Source organism: Catharus ustulatus, chromosome Z (genome assembly GCF_009819885.2).
Source record: "Catharus ustulatus isolate bCatUst1 chromosome Z, bCatUst1.pri.v2, whole genome shotgun sequence".
NCBI lineage: Eukaryota > Metazoa > Chordata > Aves > Passeriformes > Turdidae > Catharus > Catharus ustulatus.
This window is the reverse complement of record NC_046262.2, coordinates 63,477,625-63,492,265: the sequence shown is the minus strand read 5'-3', so window position 1 is coordinate 63,492,265 and position 14,641 is coordinate 63,477,625. Positions and strand designations below refer to the sequence as shown.

At 42.9% G+C, this 14,641-nt stretch overlaps 1 protein-coding gene across 1 annotated transcript in view; it reads left to right on the top strand.

Annotated features, from left to right (window-relative positions):
* The window catches only part of NCBP1 (nuclear cap binding protein subunit 1), a 30,991-nt gene extending 17,626 nt beyond the window's left edge, over positions 1–13,365 (top strand). The window contains exons 18-23 of the mRNA XM_033084865.1: positions 674–767; positions 3,282–3,385; positions 4,039–4,153; positions 9,295–9,438; positions 9,841–9,954; positions 10,845–13,365. Coding sequence (XP_032940756.1) covers positions 674–767; positions 3,282–3,385; positions 4,039–4,153; positions 9,295–9,438; positions 9,841–9,954; positions 10,845–10,958 — 685 coding nt within the window. The 3' untranslated portion in view covers positions 10,959–13,365. The remainder of the gene's footprint in view (positions 1–673; positions 768–3,281; positions 3,386–4,038; positions 4,154–9,294; positions 9,439–9,840; positions 9,955–10,844) is intronic.
* The last annotated feature ends 1,276 nt before the right edge of the window (positions 13,366–14,641 follow it).

Here is a 14,641-nt window from a genome sequence, read left to right as displayed (position 1 = left end):
TTCTATCTGTCCCTAAAGATAGATAAAACTACTACAAAACACGCACCTGGAAGCTCTACAGGGGCAATGTTGATATGAAGCTGCGGGTAGTAACCTGCAGTCAGGAGTAAAACAGGCAGGGTGATTCAGATACTTAGACCATGGTATTTTCTCCTCTGCACAACAGCAGTGGCAGCCAAGAGATCAAGAAGAGCCTCTTATGCTTTATAGTTATATTACAATAAGCTGGGCTATGAATGCTGTGTAGCAGTCAGAGTAACTGCTAAAATAGATGCTTTTAGCAGCCTCTCCTTGGAAAAGAGGCACTTAGGATAAGTGTCTGAAGTTGCAGAAACATGTTAAGAGGAAGGTCTAGGGCTCAAAAGGCAGCAAATTTTGGTTCAGCTGTGTATAGATAAGCACATGAAGCAGAAAAGTACCTCCTGCTTTTGATAGCCTGAAAAATGTAGCCTAGTTTCAGGAAGCAGGTTCACCACTAAGATGCAAGTGGCTTTGCAATTTCTTTGTAGACTATTTTAGCTCAGAATGGTAAAATTTTCCAGGGAACAGCTTTGAGAAATGCTGTAGATAGTCACATAATTTTCTTTTGGCCAATCTAAACCACTTGCCTTATGTCTGCTGCACTTTTGACCTGGTCCCAGCCTATCCGCTGACTACTTATTTCTATTAAAAGGTTTCATGAAGTCTTCAAAACACTTGCTGAAAGTGATGAGGGGAAACTTCATGTTCTGAGGGTTGTGTATGAGGTTTGGAAGAATCATCCACAGGTAAGAGACTGGAATGTCAAGGTTCTTTGTGAGTTTCAACTCACAGAAGTCATATGTGAATAAAAAAATGTACAGTTTCTTTTATATCCTTTAGAAATAGCTTGTCTATTGTCATTCTAAGGGAAGTTTGGATTGTGTTTAGTGTTGCTACTACTAAAATGAAGGCTGGACATAAAATATACCATAAGTGGTGCTGCTTCTTTCTCAAGAGTTCACCGTGAAAGGGCAAGGGCTGTCATTAAGACTCAGATTCATACTATACTGGTTGTTGAGCAAGAGAATAAAATAACTTTTGCTGAAACTATGGTTTTGTTCAAAGTTGGAAAGCAACATAAATATGTAAATTTAAATAAGATGTAGATCTCTTGTCTAAAACAGGCCACAATCCTAGAAATGTGCAAGTGTAGGGATTTTTAGGGCTTTTCTTTCCCTCCCAACAATTGCTAGTGAAAGCAGTCCAGTTATTACACAGAGCTCATGCTGGAGTCACTGTTGTGTGTGGGCAGGGTGAGTAGAACTGCAGTAGTGGCTGTTTAGAGCAAATCAGTCTGACAGTGCTGTGATAATGTTCATTCTTGAGCCAAGGAAATAACACCCTAAAAGACCTACAAAAGATGCCTTGGTTGTTTAAGCTGCTCAGTTTTTTCACAGCAATTGTGTTTTCCCTGAACTGTCATTTTTCTATGAATAGAAATCAATGAGGAGCTCAGGCTAACTTTACTTGCGTTAGTTGTTTCGCATACTCCTTGCTGGTTTGTTTGTGTTGCTGGAAAGTAGATTTCTGTGCTGGAAAGTGGACTGTACCTCTCAGTTGCATGGGCCAGACTGTAAGAAATGATGCCACTGAGAACCAGAAGTAATCCTTGCATCTGCTACTAGACCTGTGGTCCATTCTCTAGTGGAAAAAACGAGCATCTGGAGGACACCTATGCAAGCTGTTACCTGTCTTAAAAAGCATCCAAAAAGAAGGATTTTTAAGAAATATATTGAACTTACTACCCAGTTTACTGACCTTGAAAATGTGACATTTACAATCTGACCTACTTTTTGCTACCATTTAACTGGATCAGAAGAAATTTCATTACTGCAGTATAATATTTGTATCAACTTCCTCTTCATTCCTTTGTATTGCAGCATTACCAAATTGAGATGGTGGTTTCAAACCCAGACTAAATAGTCACGTTAAATTTTTATGAATAAATCAAGATCCCTTTAAGAAGTCTCAAGCGCAAAACTTAGGAAAGTTGTCTTTTTGCTGTTCTGCTTAATCATGGAACTTTTCTTCTCTTGCTTTTGCTGCAATTCAGTGGTTTTTGCTTCTGATTAAGCACTTTTTTCTTATTCCCAAGTCCTCAACCTCCTTGTCACGCAGAAGGAATGGTGCCTTCACAGCAGGGCACTTGTCCAGAGTCTGTTTTCAGGCTGTTCACCCTACTCCCGTGTCTATGGGAACACCCTTTGATTTGGTTCTGACCAGCAATGCTTATGTGGTTTAAAGCACTAATGAGTGGTCTGTGCTGCAGGTAGTGATTTAACAGCTGGAGTCAGTAGTCCCTGGACTTAAAAGCAAGCTGGTGGTGGTGACTTCATAAAGAGAAACTTTACCATTAAGATTAAATATTTTCTTAAAATCCTCGATTTGTGTTTTTTGGAAGCTCAGGCCAAGTAATCAGAAATCCTTCCTGGCAATGCAGGAAGACAAATAGAGCATAGGATACTATCCTGGGACTTGAAAGTTGAGTGCTGAGTCCTCTGTATGATTCATTCAGTTATTTTAATTTTCCTTCCTTAAAAGGAGCTTTGTTACACTTCCTCATTTGACAACGAGTGGTTGTAAGGATAAATACAGTGCAGGCTGTGGTTCTTAGATACTGTGGCATTCAATCACATGAGTAACTAAGATAAGCCCTTTTTTCTGAACAGCTTGCATCTTCTTTAGTCAGTGACTCTTCTCTGCAGTTGCCTGCTAGATGGCTTGCAACTCCCTCAGAGTCGTGGCAGTGCCTGTAGCAAGTAAGCCTTTCCACTGACTCCATGATGCTCGTTCGTTCTGTCCTGAAGTTAATGGGCCCTGTAGGGAAAACCTTACTGTCATGTTTGAAGGCTGTTGCAGTTCAAGGAGAGTAGGCTAACAGCAGCTCCTTCATTATGGTGATCTGACAGGTATATGTGCTCTGGTTGGAGTACTTCGATGTCAAATACTGCCGTTTGTGTCTCTCAAGGCCTCAGTTCCAGCTCTGATTCTGTATTCTTTGCTTTTGTATGGGAGTATGTATGCTAGCAGAGAATGATACTTTCAGAAGTAGGTATGGTTGTTAACAAAATTAGAATGCTTTATTTAATTGATACAGGTCTCCTCATTTGAAGTGTTTTAAACTGGACTACCCAGTTTGCTAAAGTTAAAATTACTCAGTAATTCCACTAATGTAGAGTTGCATCAAATCATCTCTGCTTTTATCTGAGGCTGGAATATTTTACACAGATTCTGTGTGTATTGTCTTTCACAAAATACAGATGATTGCTGTGCTTGTGGACAAGATGATTCGGACGCAAATTGTTGACTGCGCTGCAGTAGCAAACTGGATCTTTTCTTCAGAGCTGGCACATGATTTTACTAGGTAACAAGAACTTGGTTTGAGTTGCTATTTGTCTTTGATTTGCTATTTTAAGTTGCTAGTACATAGTTCAATCTTTGAAAACTCAGTAGTGGAATAAGATACAATTAGGCTTTTGCCTTTTCTACAACATAGATACTTAAACATTTTTCTTTCTGCGTTGGGGTATGAATGTTGATGTGACAATGCAAGATTGCTGCTAGCATGTAATTTTGCTAGTAGTGTCTAAGCCTACTGAAGTGGAACTGTTCCTAGACAGAGTCTGTTGCTGTGTATTGCATTGCTGCTGGCTGGGCACGGTACTGGCCTTTTGCGGGGCGTTGTCAACTTGTACCTTCACTGATGTGTTGCATATTGAGATCAGGAGAACTGTTCAATCTGAGATGTCAAGTTTGGTGTTAGTAGTCTTGGAAATGTGTACATGAAGTAAAATTCTGACTTGCAATAAATAGGCAAGAACTGATTGTTAAGATCTCTTGCGTTGCACATATGCTTTCCTATATGCTGAGTGTTCATTCTCTCTGGTAAGTGTCTCCTTAAATGATACTTAGTTTTTTTAGTTCTCCTGCTTATATTTTTCTGCTAAGAAACTACATTTAGTTTCCTATTTTCACTTAGTGTGTAATGTGGTGTTTTGTGCTTTGTGCCTTTCCTAGGTTTTATATCTGGGAGATTTTACATTCCACAATTCGTAAGATGAATAAGCATGTCCTGAAGATTCACAAAGAACTGGAGGAGACCAAAGCAAGACTGGCCAGGCAGCACAAAAGAGTGAGTAATTTGTTTGTAAATTTTAAACCAAGTTATACAAGCTGGCATGTTGATGTACAGACACACAGTTGGTTTTGGGAAGGACTGAATACATATGATTCTTCAGTAAGGATGTCTGCAGAGCAGTGGTCAGCTGTAGCACTGAGTGAAAAATCAGATTCATGTTCTTGGTCTGCCTTTCTAATGTTAGCTGTAATTTAAGAATTTAGTAAAATCTTTTAAGGGAGTTTGTATGTATTTGGTCTGTTCAAGTTCTCTCTCACAAGTTTCTCTTCCAATATGATCATGTCTTCCACTTGCCTTCTAATCTAGATTCCAATTACCTTATTAGAGAACAGTAAGAACAGTTACAAATTATTTATAGTAAGTTCTGTTTAAGAGTGCTCTTGTGGCTTCCATGCAGAAGTGCACAGAAACAGCTATTTGCGATTGAGAATTTGGCTGTTACTGTTCTTCTGATGGATGCTGCTGGATTCTGACACTGGCATGGTACTTCCTTCTTCCAGCTTATTTTCCTGAGTACAATTGCATGATCTTGCATTATTAAATACAGCAAACTGATGAGAAAGCAGCTGTTGTTCTGTTCTGTTGTCTCAAGTGGACCAGTAAAAGGGAGTGAGTGTCTTCGTCTGTGGCGGCTGGAAAAGATGGGGCCCAAGGAAGCTTGGCTGAATGCAGTACTTAGTTATGACAGAATTAAGTCAGTTTATAAATATGCTGAATTGCAGAAAGCAAGAGAGAATTTCTGTGTTTCTTTGAGGTCTGTTAGTGTGCTTTCCTGCATAAAACTCTTAGCTAGCTCCAAAATTTTGAATGAGGTTAGCGTCAAAATGTGACACAGAGCCTGCTGATGTTTTTTGAAGAAAGCTCCTCAAGTCAGTCATTGTTTCAAAAGCCTCTGTTGAGAGATCACTAATAACTCAGAGCTTGCCAGTGTTCATCCGAACCACTTCATCTTGTTTCCTTTACTCACAGCAGCAGCCATCCTGCTTTCTCCTCAGTGTACATTGATGAGCAGTTAATAAATGCCGGTGATTATGGAAGACTTAGATGCAGTCATTGATTTTTCTGTGAGGCAAAGAGCTTCTCTAGCATCTCTAAATATACCACTGTTTTAATTTCTGTCCTTGTCTCTCGCTGCAGCTCTTTATTACTTAGTACTTTAAATGAGTATTGTACCAGGAAGAAACATTTGTATGCAACAGTGAGTAGTTCTGCAGGCTGTTGCTCTGCTGCATGACCATTCCTTTTAAAGGAAGTAAGCCATCAAGTTTTGATGTTTCCAGCATGAAGGGTATTCCCTTACCATGGAATGAGTCCAAGGCTTGCATGCTTTATCTTGGTCCTTAAATGTTTTGAGTTCAGAACACCTCTATAGATGGGAAAAAGGCGAGTTCCTGTAGAGAGAACAAAATTAAATTCTCACTCTCTCTGGTAAGTTGTTTTCGTATTTTACACTGATTCAGAGCTATACCTGTCTAGTGGTTGAGAACTTCATTTCCTATGCTGCAGGTGAGTTAACACACAGCCCTGTTTTTGTCCCAAGTTAGACATGCTTCTTTTACAGATATTTGAAGTTTCTTGCTGCTAATTTATGGATGTTTTTGCACAGAAACAACTATATGATACTAAAGCAGTGTCTTGTGTTGGAATTTACCATAATCCATCAGATCCTGCCTTTCTTCCTATAGGCCTTGTAGTCTTTTTTAAAACTTAGTCAACTGAGCTTCCAGGGCTGGTACTTAGGTGTATTTTGTGGATGGTAGTGGATTTGTGTTGTTTTGGATGCAGTGAAGCATGCTACATTCCTAGTTAGTAGCTCAATTTCCGTGCTGACTCTTTTCTACTCTTGATCATGAATACAAGGAGTCAGTCTTTAGCCTTCCTATGTTGTGCTAACCAATTGGCTTCATTTGAGATCTTGCACCAAGTGCAGGAGAGAATTTGCAACAGGTGCATTATTTTTTTAAGCCCTGACATTTCAGAACTCTTTGTTTAATAATTTCTTGTCTTGCTGCAGTAGATGCAATTTGAAAAAAACTATGCCAGATTGTTTTTAAAAAGTTGTTCATTACCATGTAATGGTAAAGTTGGTAAGCATATTATCTTTCACTGTGTTTCCCTTAAATAAATAATGAAATTATAGAATGGTCTGGGTTGAAAGGGACCTCAAAGATCACTGATTTTTAAGCTCTTGCCTTGAGCCCGGACACCTTCCACGAGCCTAGCTTGCTCAGAGCTCCATCCAGTCTGGCCTTGAACAATCCCAGGGATGGGCATCCTCAGCTTCTCTGGAAAACCTGTTCCAGTGTCTCACCACTCTCACAGTAAAGATTTTCTTCCCTATTTCTTAGCTAAACCTACTCTCTTTCAGTTTAAAGCCATTCATCTTTGTGCTACCACTGCATGTTCTTGTAATTAGTCTCTCTTTCTTGGAGCTTCCCTTCAGGTACTAGAAGGCTGCAGTTAGATCACCCCAGAGACTGCTCTGCTCCAGGCTGAGCAAACCCGATTTTCTGGGCTTTTCCCTCATAAGAGAGGAGCTCCATCCCTCTGACCATCTTTGTGTCCCTCCTCTGGACTCCAGCAAGCAGTTCCATGTCCTTCCTGTGCTGGGACCCCAGAGCTGGGTGCAGGGTTCCAGGTGGGTCTCACCAGAGCAGAGCAGAGGGGCAGAATCCCCTCCCTCCCCTGCTGCCCACGCTGCTTTGGATGCAGCCAGTTCACGTTTTGGCTCTCTGGGCTGGGAGTGCCCATGGCTGGGTCATGTCCAGCCTCTCACCCACCAGCACCCCCAAGTCCTTCTCACAGGGCTGCTCTGATGTGTTCATCCCCAGCCTGTGCCGGTGCTGGGGTTTGTCCTGACCCAACTGCAGCACCTTGAACCTGGCCTTGTTAAACCTCGTGAGATTCCTACTGGTCCCTTGTTGAGCTTGTCCAGATCTCTCTGGATGGCATCCTGTCCTTCAGGAATGTCAGCAGCACCAAGCACTAAGCTTGGTGTCATCTGCAAACTTGATGAAGGTGCACTTGACCCCTTTGTCTATTATGAATTAAGGTAACACTGGTCTCAATACAGACCTCTGAGCGACACCACTGGTCACTGATGTCCTACTTATTGGGACTCTGATTTGCTGATCACTACCCTCTGGATGCCACCAGTTTTTTATCCATGTAACAGTTCACCCATCAAATCCATCTCTCTCCAATTTAGAGAGAAGGATGTGAAGGACCATGTCAAAGTCCTGATAAATGACATCTGCTGCCCTTCCCTTGTCCACTGGTGGAATCACTCCATCATAAAAGGCCTGCAAGTTGGTCATGCAGGACTTGTCCTGGTTAAAGCCCTGCTGGGTTTCCCAAATCACTCCCTGTCCTCCATGTGCCTTAGCCTTCCAGCAGGATCTGTTCCATGATCTTCCCAGGCACAGAGGTGATGCTCTGTGTTCCAGGGATCCTCCTTTCTACCCTTTTAAAAGATGAGTACAATGCTTTCCCTTTTCCAGTCACCTGGGATTTCACCTGGCAGTCACAGCTTTTCAAATGTCATGGAGAGTGGTTTGGCAACTACATCTGGTGGTTCCTTCAGGACTCTAGGATGCATCTCTTTGGCTCCTGTAGACTTCAAGTATGTTCAAGTTCTTCATGTGGCCGTGCACCTGATCTTTATTTTGAGCAGGAGAGACTTTGCTCTCCCAGTCTCCATCCTGCTGTTTGTCCACTCAAGAGATGTGGGAAGAGGGATTGCCATTGAGGACTGTGGCAAAAGAAGTTCTTGAGCACCTCAGCCTTCTTCTCATTTGTTGTTCCCAGTGTACCAGCATTGTCTATCAGGGGACACACCTTCTTTGACTTCCCTTTTTTGGCTGACATATCTTCCTGTTATTCTTTGTGTCCCTTGCATTTGCCTTGGCCTTCCTCACTCTACCCCACCCCTACTCAACTCAATTTTGTCTCTGTGTTCTTCCCAGGTTACATGTCTTTGTTTCCACTGCTTCTGCATTTAGTTTTCCTTTTAGTTTGACCAGCAGTTCCCTCCTCAGCTATGTCAGTCTTCTGCCTTCCTTGTCTGATTTCTTGCTCCTGGGGATTGCAAGCTCTTGCTCTCCTGCGGAGATTTGCCAGCTCTGTTCCTCTCCCCTGTCCCTGAGGGCAGTCTCCCAGAAAATCTCATTGACTATGTCCCTGAAAAGCTGAAAGTCTGCTTTCCTAAAATTCAAGGGCCTCTCTTGACTCCTTTCCTGACCCATATCTCTCAGGACTGTGAACTCCATCAAGGCATGATCACTGCTTCCTATCTTGACATTCCCCATTAACCCCCTTGTGTTGGTGACCATCAGATCTAGTGACGCTGCCCCTGTTGCAGGACTGTCTATTTTCTCGGTCAGGAATTTGTCCTCCATGCATTCTAGGAATCATGAGGATTGCCTACAGCTACTTTTCCAGCATGTGCAGAGGTGGTTGAAGTCCCCCAGCACCACAAGAGCCTGTGAGTGTGATACCTCCTGCAGCTGGAGCAGGAAGGGCTCATCGATGGTGTCTCCTTGCTCGGAGCCTGTCACGGACACCACCAAAGGCTCCCTTCCTTGTCTGGCCTGGGCTCCTTACCCACCACCAGCTTTCCACTTGCTCATGGCTGTTCTTCCAACACTCTTCACACTCTATCCAGCTCTTAATGTACAGGGCAATCCCTCTGTGTCTCTTTCCTCTCATGTCCCTTCTGAACAGCCTGTGGCCGTTGTTAGTCATGCTACAGTCATGGGATCTCTCCCACCAAGTTTCAGGAGTGACAACAAGGTCGTAACTGTCCAGCTTCCAACAGAGGCTTCCAGCTCTTCCTGTTTGCTGCCATGCTGCATACCCTGGTGTAGGGGCATCTCAGCTGAGGTGTCAGCCACAGCACCTTCCTGGAGGAAAACCCCTTAATTCTGATAAAATGCTATGCTTGCTCTAGTTTCTTCAAAATCTTGGTAATAATTTTTTTTCACGGCTTTCCCATATTAGCATTTTTCCTTCCAAATTTTTGTGTGGAATTGTGTGCAGTTGTTCTGCAGACCTTTTCCTACGTGGAACTGGAGGGTATTGATGGTATCCACACCTGCCAAATTACTGGTTAAGTCCTGTGTTGTTGTCATTTGCAGCGTGACAGTGATGATGATGATGACGATGACGACCGAAGCACTGATCGGGAAGATGGACCGCTGGAAGAGCAGATAGAGCGCTTACAGGAAAAAGTAGAGTCAGCTCAGAGTGAGCAGAAGAACCTCTTTCTTGTTATATTCCAGGTAATGATGTCAAAGTCTCTTTAGGCTTCGAAGTCACTTGATTTGTAGGCTTTCAGCGTCTTGCTATCATGCTATCTTGGGCATTTTCTTGGAGTAAGAATATGGAAAGGGGTTGGTGAGAATACCATGTGTTAGACTCAATCCAGATCATCCCTCTGCAAAGACTGGTTCTGGTGAGTTTCAAGTGCTTAGGAACAGAGGAGTTCTGCTAGCACACAACACAATTTCCTGAGCAACCAGAAGGTAACTGGTTTATTTTCATACTAAATTCAGTATTTGCCAAGCAAAATAATTATTCTCACAGTGCTGTTCAAAGCTTCTGGCACACAGATCTTCTTACCTGAAGATTCTGCTTTAATTTGATGAGACTGAGTAAGTTTGGGTTTTTCCCCTCTGCTACAGCGTTTCATTATGTTGCTGACGGAGCACTTGGTGCGCTGCGAGACTGGTGGAATTGATGTATTTACACCCTGGTACAAGAGCTGTATAGAGAGGTTGCAGCAGATCTTCCTGCAGGTAAGTTTTGTTTCTCAGTTTGGAAGGATGTTGGCGCAGCCAGGCTTAGTTGGGAAAGCTCTGTTGATGGAGGGCTGAGCGCTCCACCAGAGTAGCAGCAGGTGGCAGCACATTTTCCGCAGAGGCTGGTGTGGGGCCGGGTCATGACTCCCTGGCTCTGGCCAAATCTCTGCCACCATCTGGTGGAGTGACTGATCCTGAGTGGAGAATTCCCTCACTGTAAGCATACTACAAAAATATTTCAAGATGTGATTATGAATTCTACTGACTTCCACTTAACTGGGTTTTTAGTAAGCGTAAAGTTGTGAACAAACAGGAATGCTAAAATAGACATGTTTTAAATAAGTGAATCAAAATATTGCAGGATTCCTTATAGTGAGGTGCGCAAATATCTGTTAAACATGATTTTTAGATATTTGGCTCTGTATTAAATCAGTTAATAAACACAGGTGGCTGGATGAAAGTGATCAGTTACAGGAAGTTATACCTGTGTGGGCACAAGATGTGTTGAAGAATGGGAGGGGTGGTGTAGTTCTCACCTTGGGATGAACCCTTCCCTGCTAGCTATGTCTTCAGAGGGAAGGAAACACCATGATTCTCCTAAGATACCTGCAGTGGCATTGTGTCTTGCACACAATCCAGGACCCATGTGTGAGGAGTTAGAGGGAGCACAAGGCAGGATTTCAGCATAGGCTTTGTTCTTGCAGCCAGCAGTGCCTCTATATTATGTTTTTCTTATCCGTGGCTGCTGTGTTGTGGAAATTATATGTGCTAAACAATTCAGATAAGAACATTTGTGGTTCTTACATATCTTGACTTCTCCACCTATTCCGATATAAATATAAAAACAGTAAATATATGTGGTTTGTTTTTGTTTTTTTATCTGCCAGCACCACCAGATAATCCAGCAGTACATGGTGACACTAGAGAACCTCCTGTTTACAGCTGAACTGGATCACCACATTCTGGCTGTGTTTCAGCAATTCTGTGCTCTGCAGGCCTGAGGAATCATTCGTGGACAGAGTCTTGTCTGCAGGACTTTAGTGAATCTAATTTTTTTTTAATGGCAAAATTTAACATGGGGATGGAAGAATGTTTTAGTCAAAAAACTGGCTTTCATGTGCTCCTATATAAAAAAATAGAGTCTTCTAGGAAAAGACAAACTGTGTAAGCATCGTAAGCCTTAAAAGATATGACTAATAGGGGATATTTGTGAAGTAAAGTATTAATTCTTTTTGTTATCTTTTAATTTAGTTTGGCTCTTCGCTTCATGCTAGTGATTTTATTTCTCCCCTCTTGCCTGTATAAAAATAAAAATCGGGTACATTCCTCCCCCAAAAAAATTCCTAAGCTCACAACAAAAAAAGCCAGCCCTGGGCAATTGAATTTGTTGCCTCTGGTTTTCCCTTAAATAAAATTAATTGCAGGAAAGAGGAACAATCCATAGTGTTTTGTGAGTGAGAAAGGGGATGCACCTTCTCAGTGAGCAGTGTGTTAAGTTCTCTAGTATATGACATAGGAAAATTGTCTTTACTTTGGGCACGTGAAACACATTTTAAAAGTAGCATAGAGAATACAGATTTGTTTTACTACCAAGCCAGATAGATTTTCACAGTTTAAAAGAACATGTAATACAGTTGAAATATGTTTTTATAATGTGTTGTGTAGTGTCTTAGTATCTATAAACAGTCAGTAGAGAAGCTTCATGGACCACTTCTGAAAAATGCAATTCTTTTTGCATTGTGGTCAAGAAACCATTAACTGCCCTTGGTAGCAGTCTTCACTGATAAATAGAGACAGTAAGCAGGAGTTGGAGTGGAACAAACTTCTGACTTGCATGCTGCAAGCCTTACCTGGTTATTGGGAGGTCCAGCCCCAGATGCCAGGAAGGGGACAGGACAGTGCTGAGCTTGTTTTTTTCTTTCAGCCTGTAACTCATTGGACTGTCACATTTGCACTGGGATGGACCTGTAGGCCTGCAGGATGTCAGAAATCTTTCTGTTTAGTGACAGTGGGTGAACCAAGTGCTCTCACCTCATCTGGCTTGACAGCGACTACTGCATCTGTTAACGCTTCCCTTGCTTTGAAACGTGACAGTAGCATGTTGCTCCCATGTCTTCAGGAAGTGTTTTAGTGCTGAATTAAGTGATACATTGCATTACAGGAGGCTTAGACTGGGAGAACACTAGTGAAAATAGAGCAGGCTTAGTTTTGAGTTAGGCCAGTAACGTGAGGTGTGTGAGAGCCAAAGCAGAGTGTTCTGTACCACATTGAGCAGTGGTGGATGGCAAAGACACTGCCTTAGGTGCTCAGGTCCGCCAGTGTGCAGGGGGCTTCCAAGCTGTTTATGGCATCTTCATTTTGCAGGTGAATGTTTTAAAAAGTTTTATACCCAGTGCTATTCAGTTTTATTTAGGAAATAATTTAGGAAATTATGTGCTTTGAGTAATTTTGTTCCTGTAGAAATTATTTTTTCAGGTATTATGCCTAGAAATGCATTTCATTTGTACATTGACCAATGACCTCCTGAGTAAGCAAGGAGGGTAAAAAAATTGAACATTTTGTTTTGACTGTTCATCTAATTTTGTGTGTGGCCTGTAGCAATCTGATGTATCCTCATAGACTTAGATCTGTTACTTCTTTTCTGCTTTCCCTTTCTGACTTGACTGATTACCGCCTTCCCCCCATTCTTTCAGGGTGTATTGTTATTTGTTGTAAATTTGCTTTATGCAAGGATTTTGTCAGTCATGCACGGACTTACGCTTCAGATCTTTCTCTGTTAATGTTCTTGAATAATCAAATAAGGTTTCTTGTTTTGTTTGGGTTTTTTTTTTTTTACTTTTAGGAAGCATTTAGTACTTTAAAGGTTTTAATTGGAGTTTAATAGTTTTTTCACTGGCTTGGGTCAGTATCAGTTTTGATATTAACTAATGGTGAAGGTTCTGACTATAAATGTGACTTCTGTAAAACTGGTAATGCAATTAGACCTTGCAAACCTGTAACTTTCTTTGAGCCTTGACAAATACTGATGCTGGGGATACAGTTGCAAATGCTTAAGTGTAATCCTGTGTTTTAAAACCAAATAGCAATGTCTTTCAAAATTGATTTGACTTCCAATCATGCCAAGCTTTGAGCATGGGCTTTGATTGCATTTCTTAAGTCTGTTGGACACCTTCACCTTCTTTTAGGTCTAATGGTGTACACCTGACTTGACTAGGAAATTGGCTGGATCTGTAGGAAAGAGAGTGAAATGCTTATGTAGTGATACCAGCAGCAAACTGGAGAAACTTGGAACTGCTGAAATATGAAGTGGAGGATAGTGTAAAGATGCTGTACAAATGTGGTGTGGTTGGAAAAAAATGCATACGTAAAGACAAAAATAAATGAAGGTGAAGCAGGTTGCTGCTGAGAGTGTTTGTCCAATCTCTTTGGGGGACACTGAAGCAAAGAAATCTTGCTGAGTTGTGCTGGTGGTAATGCAGAGGGATGTGAAGTGGTTTTGTTTCCCAGCACTCATGCTTGTACCCTGACTTAACACACAAGCCTTCATCTCCTTGCACTACAGCTGGTCCAACACACCTGCAGCCTTGTGAGGCAAGCGTATGTGCTGCTAGGTGCAAGGAGGTGCTGGTGTAAAAGTTCTCCCTCTCCTTTGCCACCTCTTGTCCTCTGGGAAGGGGAAGGGGAAGTGCTGCTGTAGGAGGGCAGGAGGGTGTGGGCTGGTGGTGGTTGCTGTGGGATGGGCGGATGCTGCAGTCTGCCCACAGAAGAGCAGTAATCAGACCACCCCCATCTGCCCCAGAGAGGAGTTTAGGAGCCCAAGACAACACTAGGTTGTGAAACCATGACATGGAGGACTACCTCCAAAAGCCCTGCTGGCACCTGCCTCCCTCCCCGAGCCAGGCCCCCATGCCACTCTCTTAGGTCTTGCAAGACCTTAAATCCTTCTCTGCTTGGTGGGCAGGCGCGTTACTGCATGGCTGCAGAGGAGAACATTGGAAAAGTGAAGACCTATATTAGAAGCATCATCTGCCCTGCCCAGGCACCTTGTGTCCTCTAAAAAAAACAGTCAATTAGGTTGGAAAAGACCTCTGAGGTCATCAAATCCAACCTATGACTGATCATCGCTATGTCAACTAGACCATGGCGCTGCTGTGTCCAGTCTTTCCTTGAACAGCTCCACACTTGGTGACTCCACCACCTCCCTGGGCAGTCCATTCCAATGTCTAGACCCCCTTGCTGTAAAGAAATCTTCCTGATGTGTGACCTAAACCTCCCCTGGTGCAGCTTGAGGCCACATTCCTCTTGTCCTGTCACTGTTTGTCTGGGAGAAGGGACTCCCCCCACCTAGCTACATCCTTCTTTCAGAGTTGCAGAGAGCGTAAGGTCACCCCTGAGCCTCCTTTTCTCCGGGCTGAACAAGATCTATTCCCTCCCCTGCTCCTGGGCATCTCTGGGCACACTCCAGCACTCTAGCACCTGAGGAACAGGACACACATCTTGAGGTGTGGCCTCACCAGTGCCAAGCTGGCCACACTTGGTGATACAGGCCAGGGTGCCATTGGCCTTCTTGGTCACCTGGGCGCATCCCCAGCCAGATGCTGGCCAGCACCCGTAGGCTCTTTTCCACTGGGTGTCTTTCCAGCCACCCTGCCCCAGCCTGCAAGGGCTTGTTGTGACCCAAGGG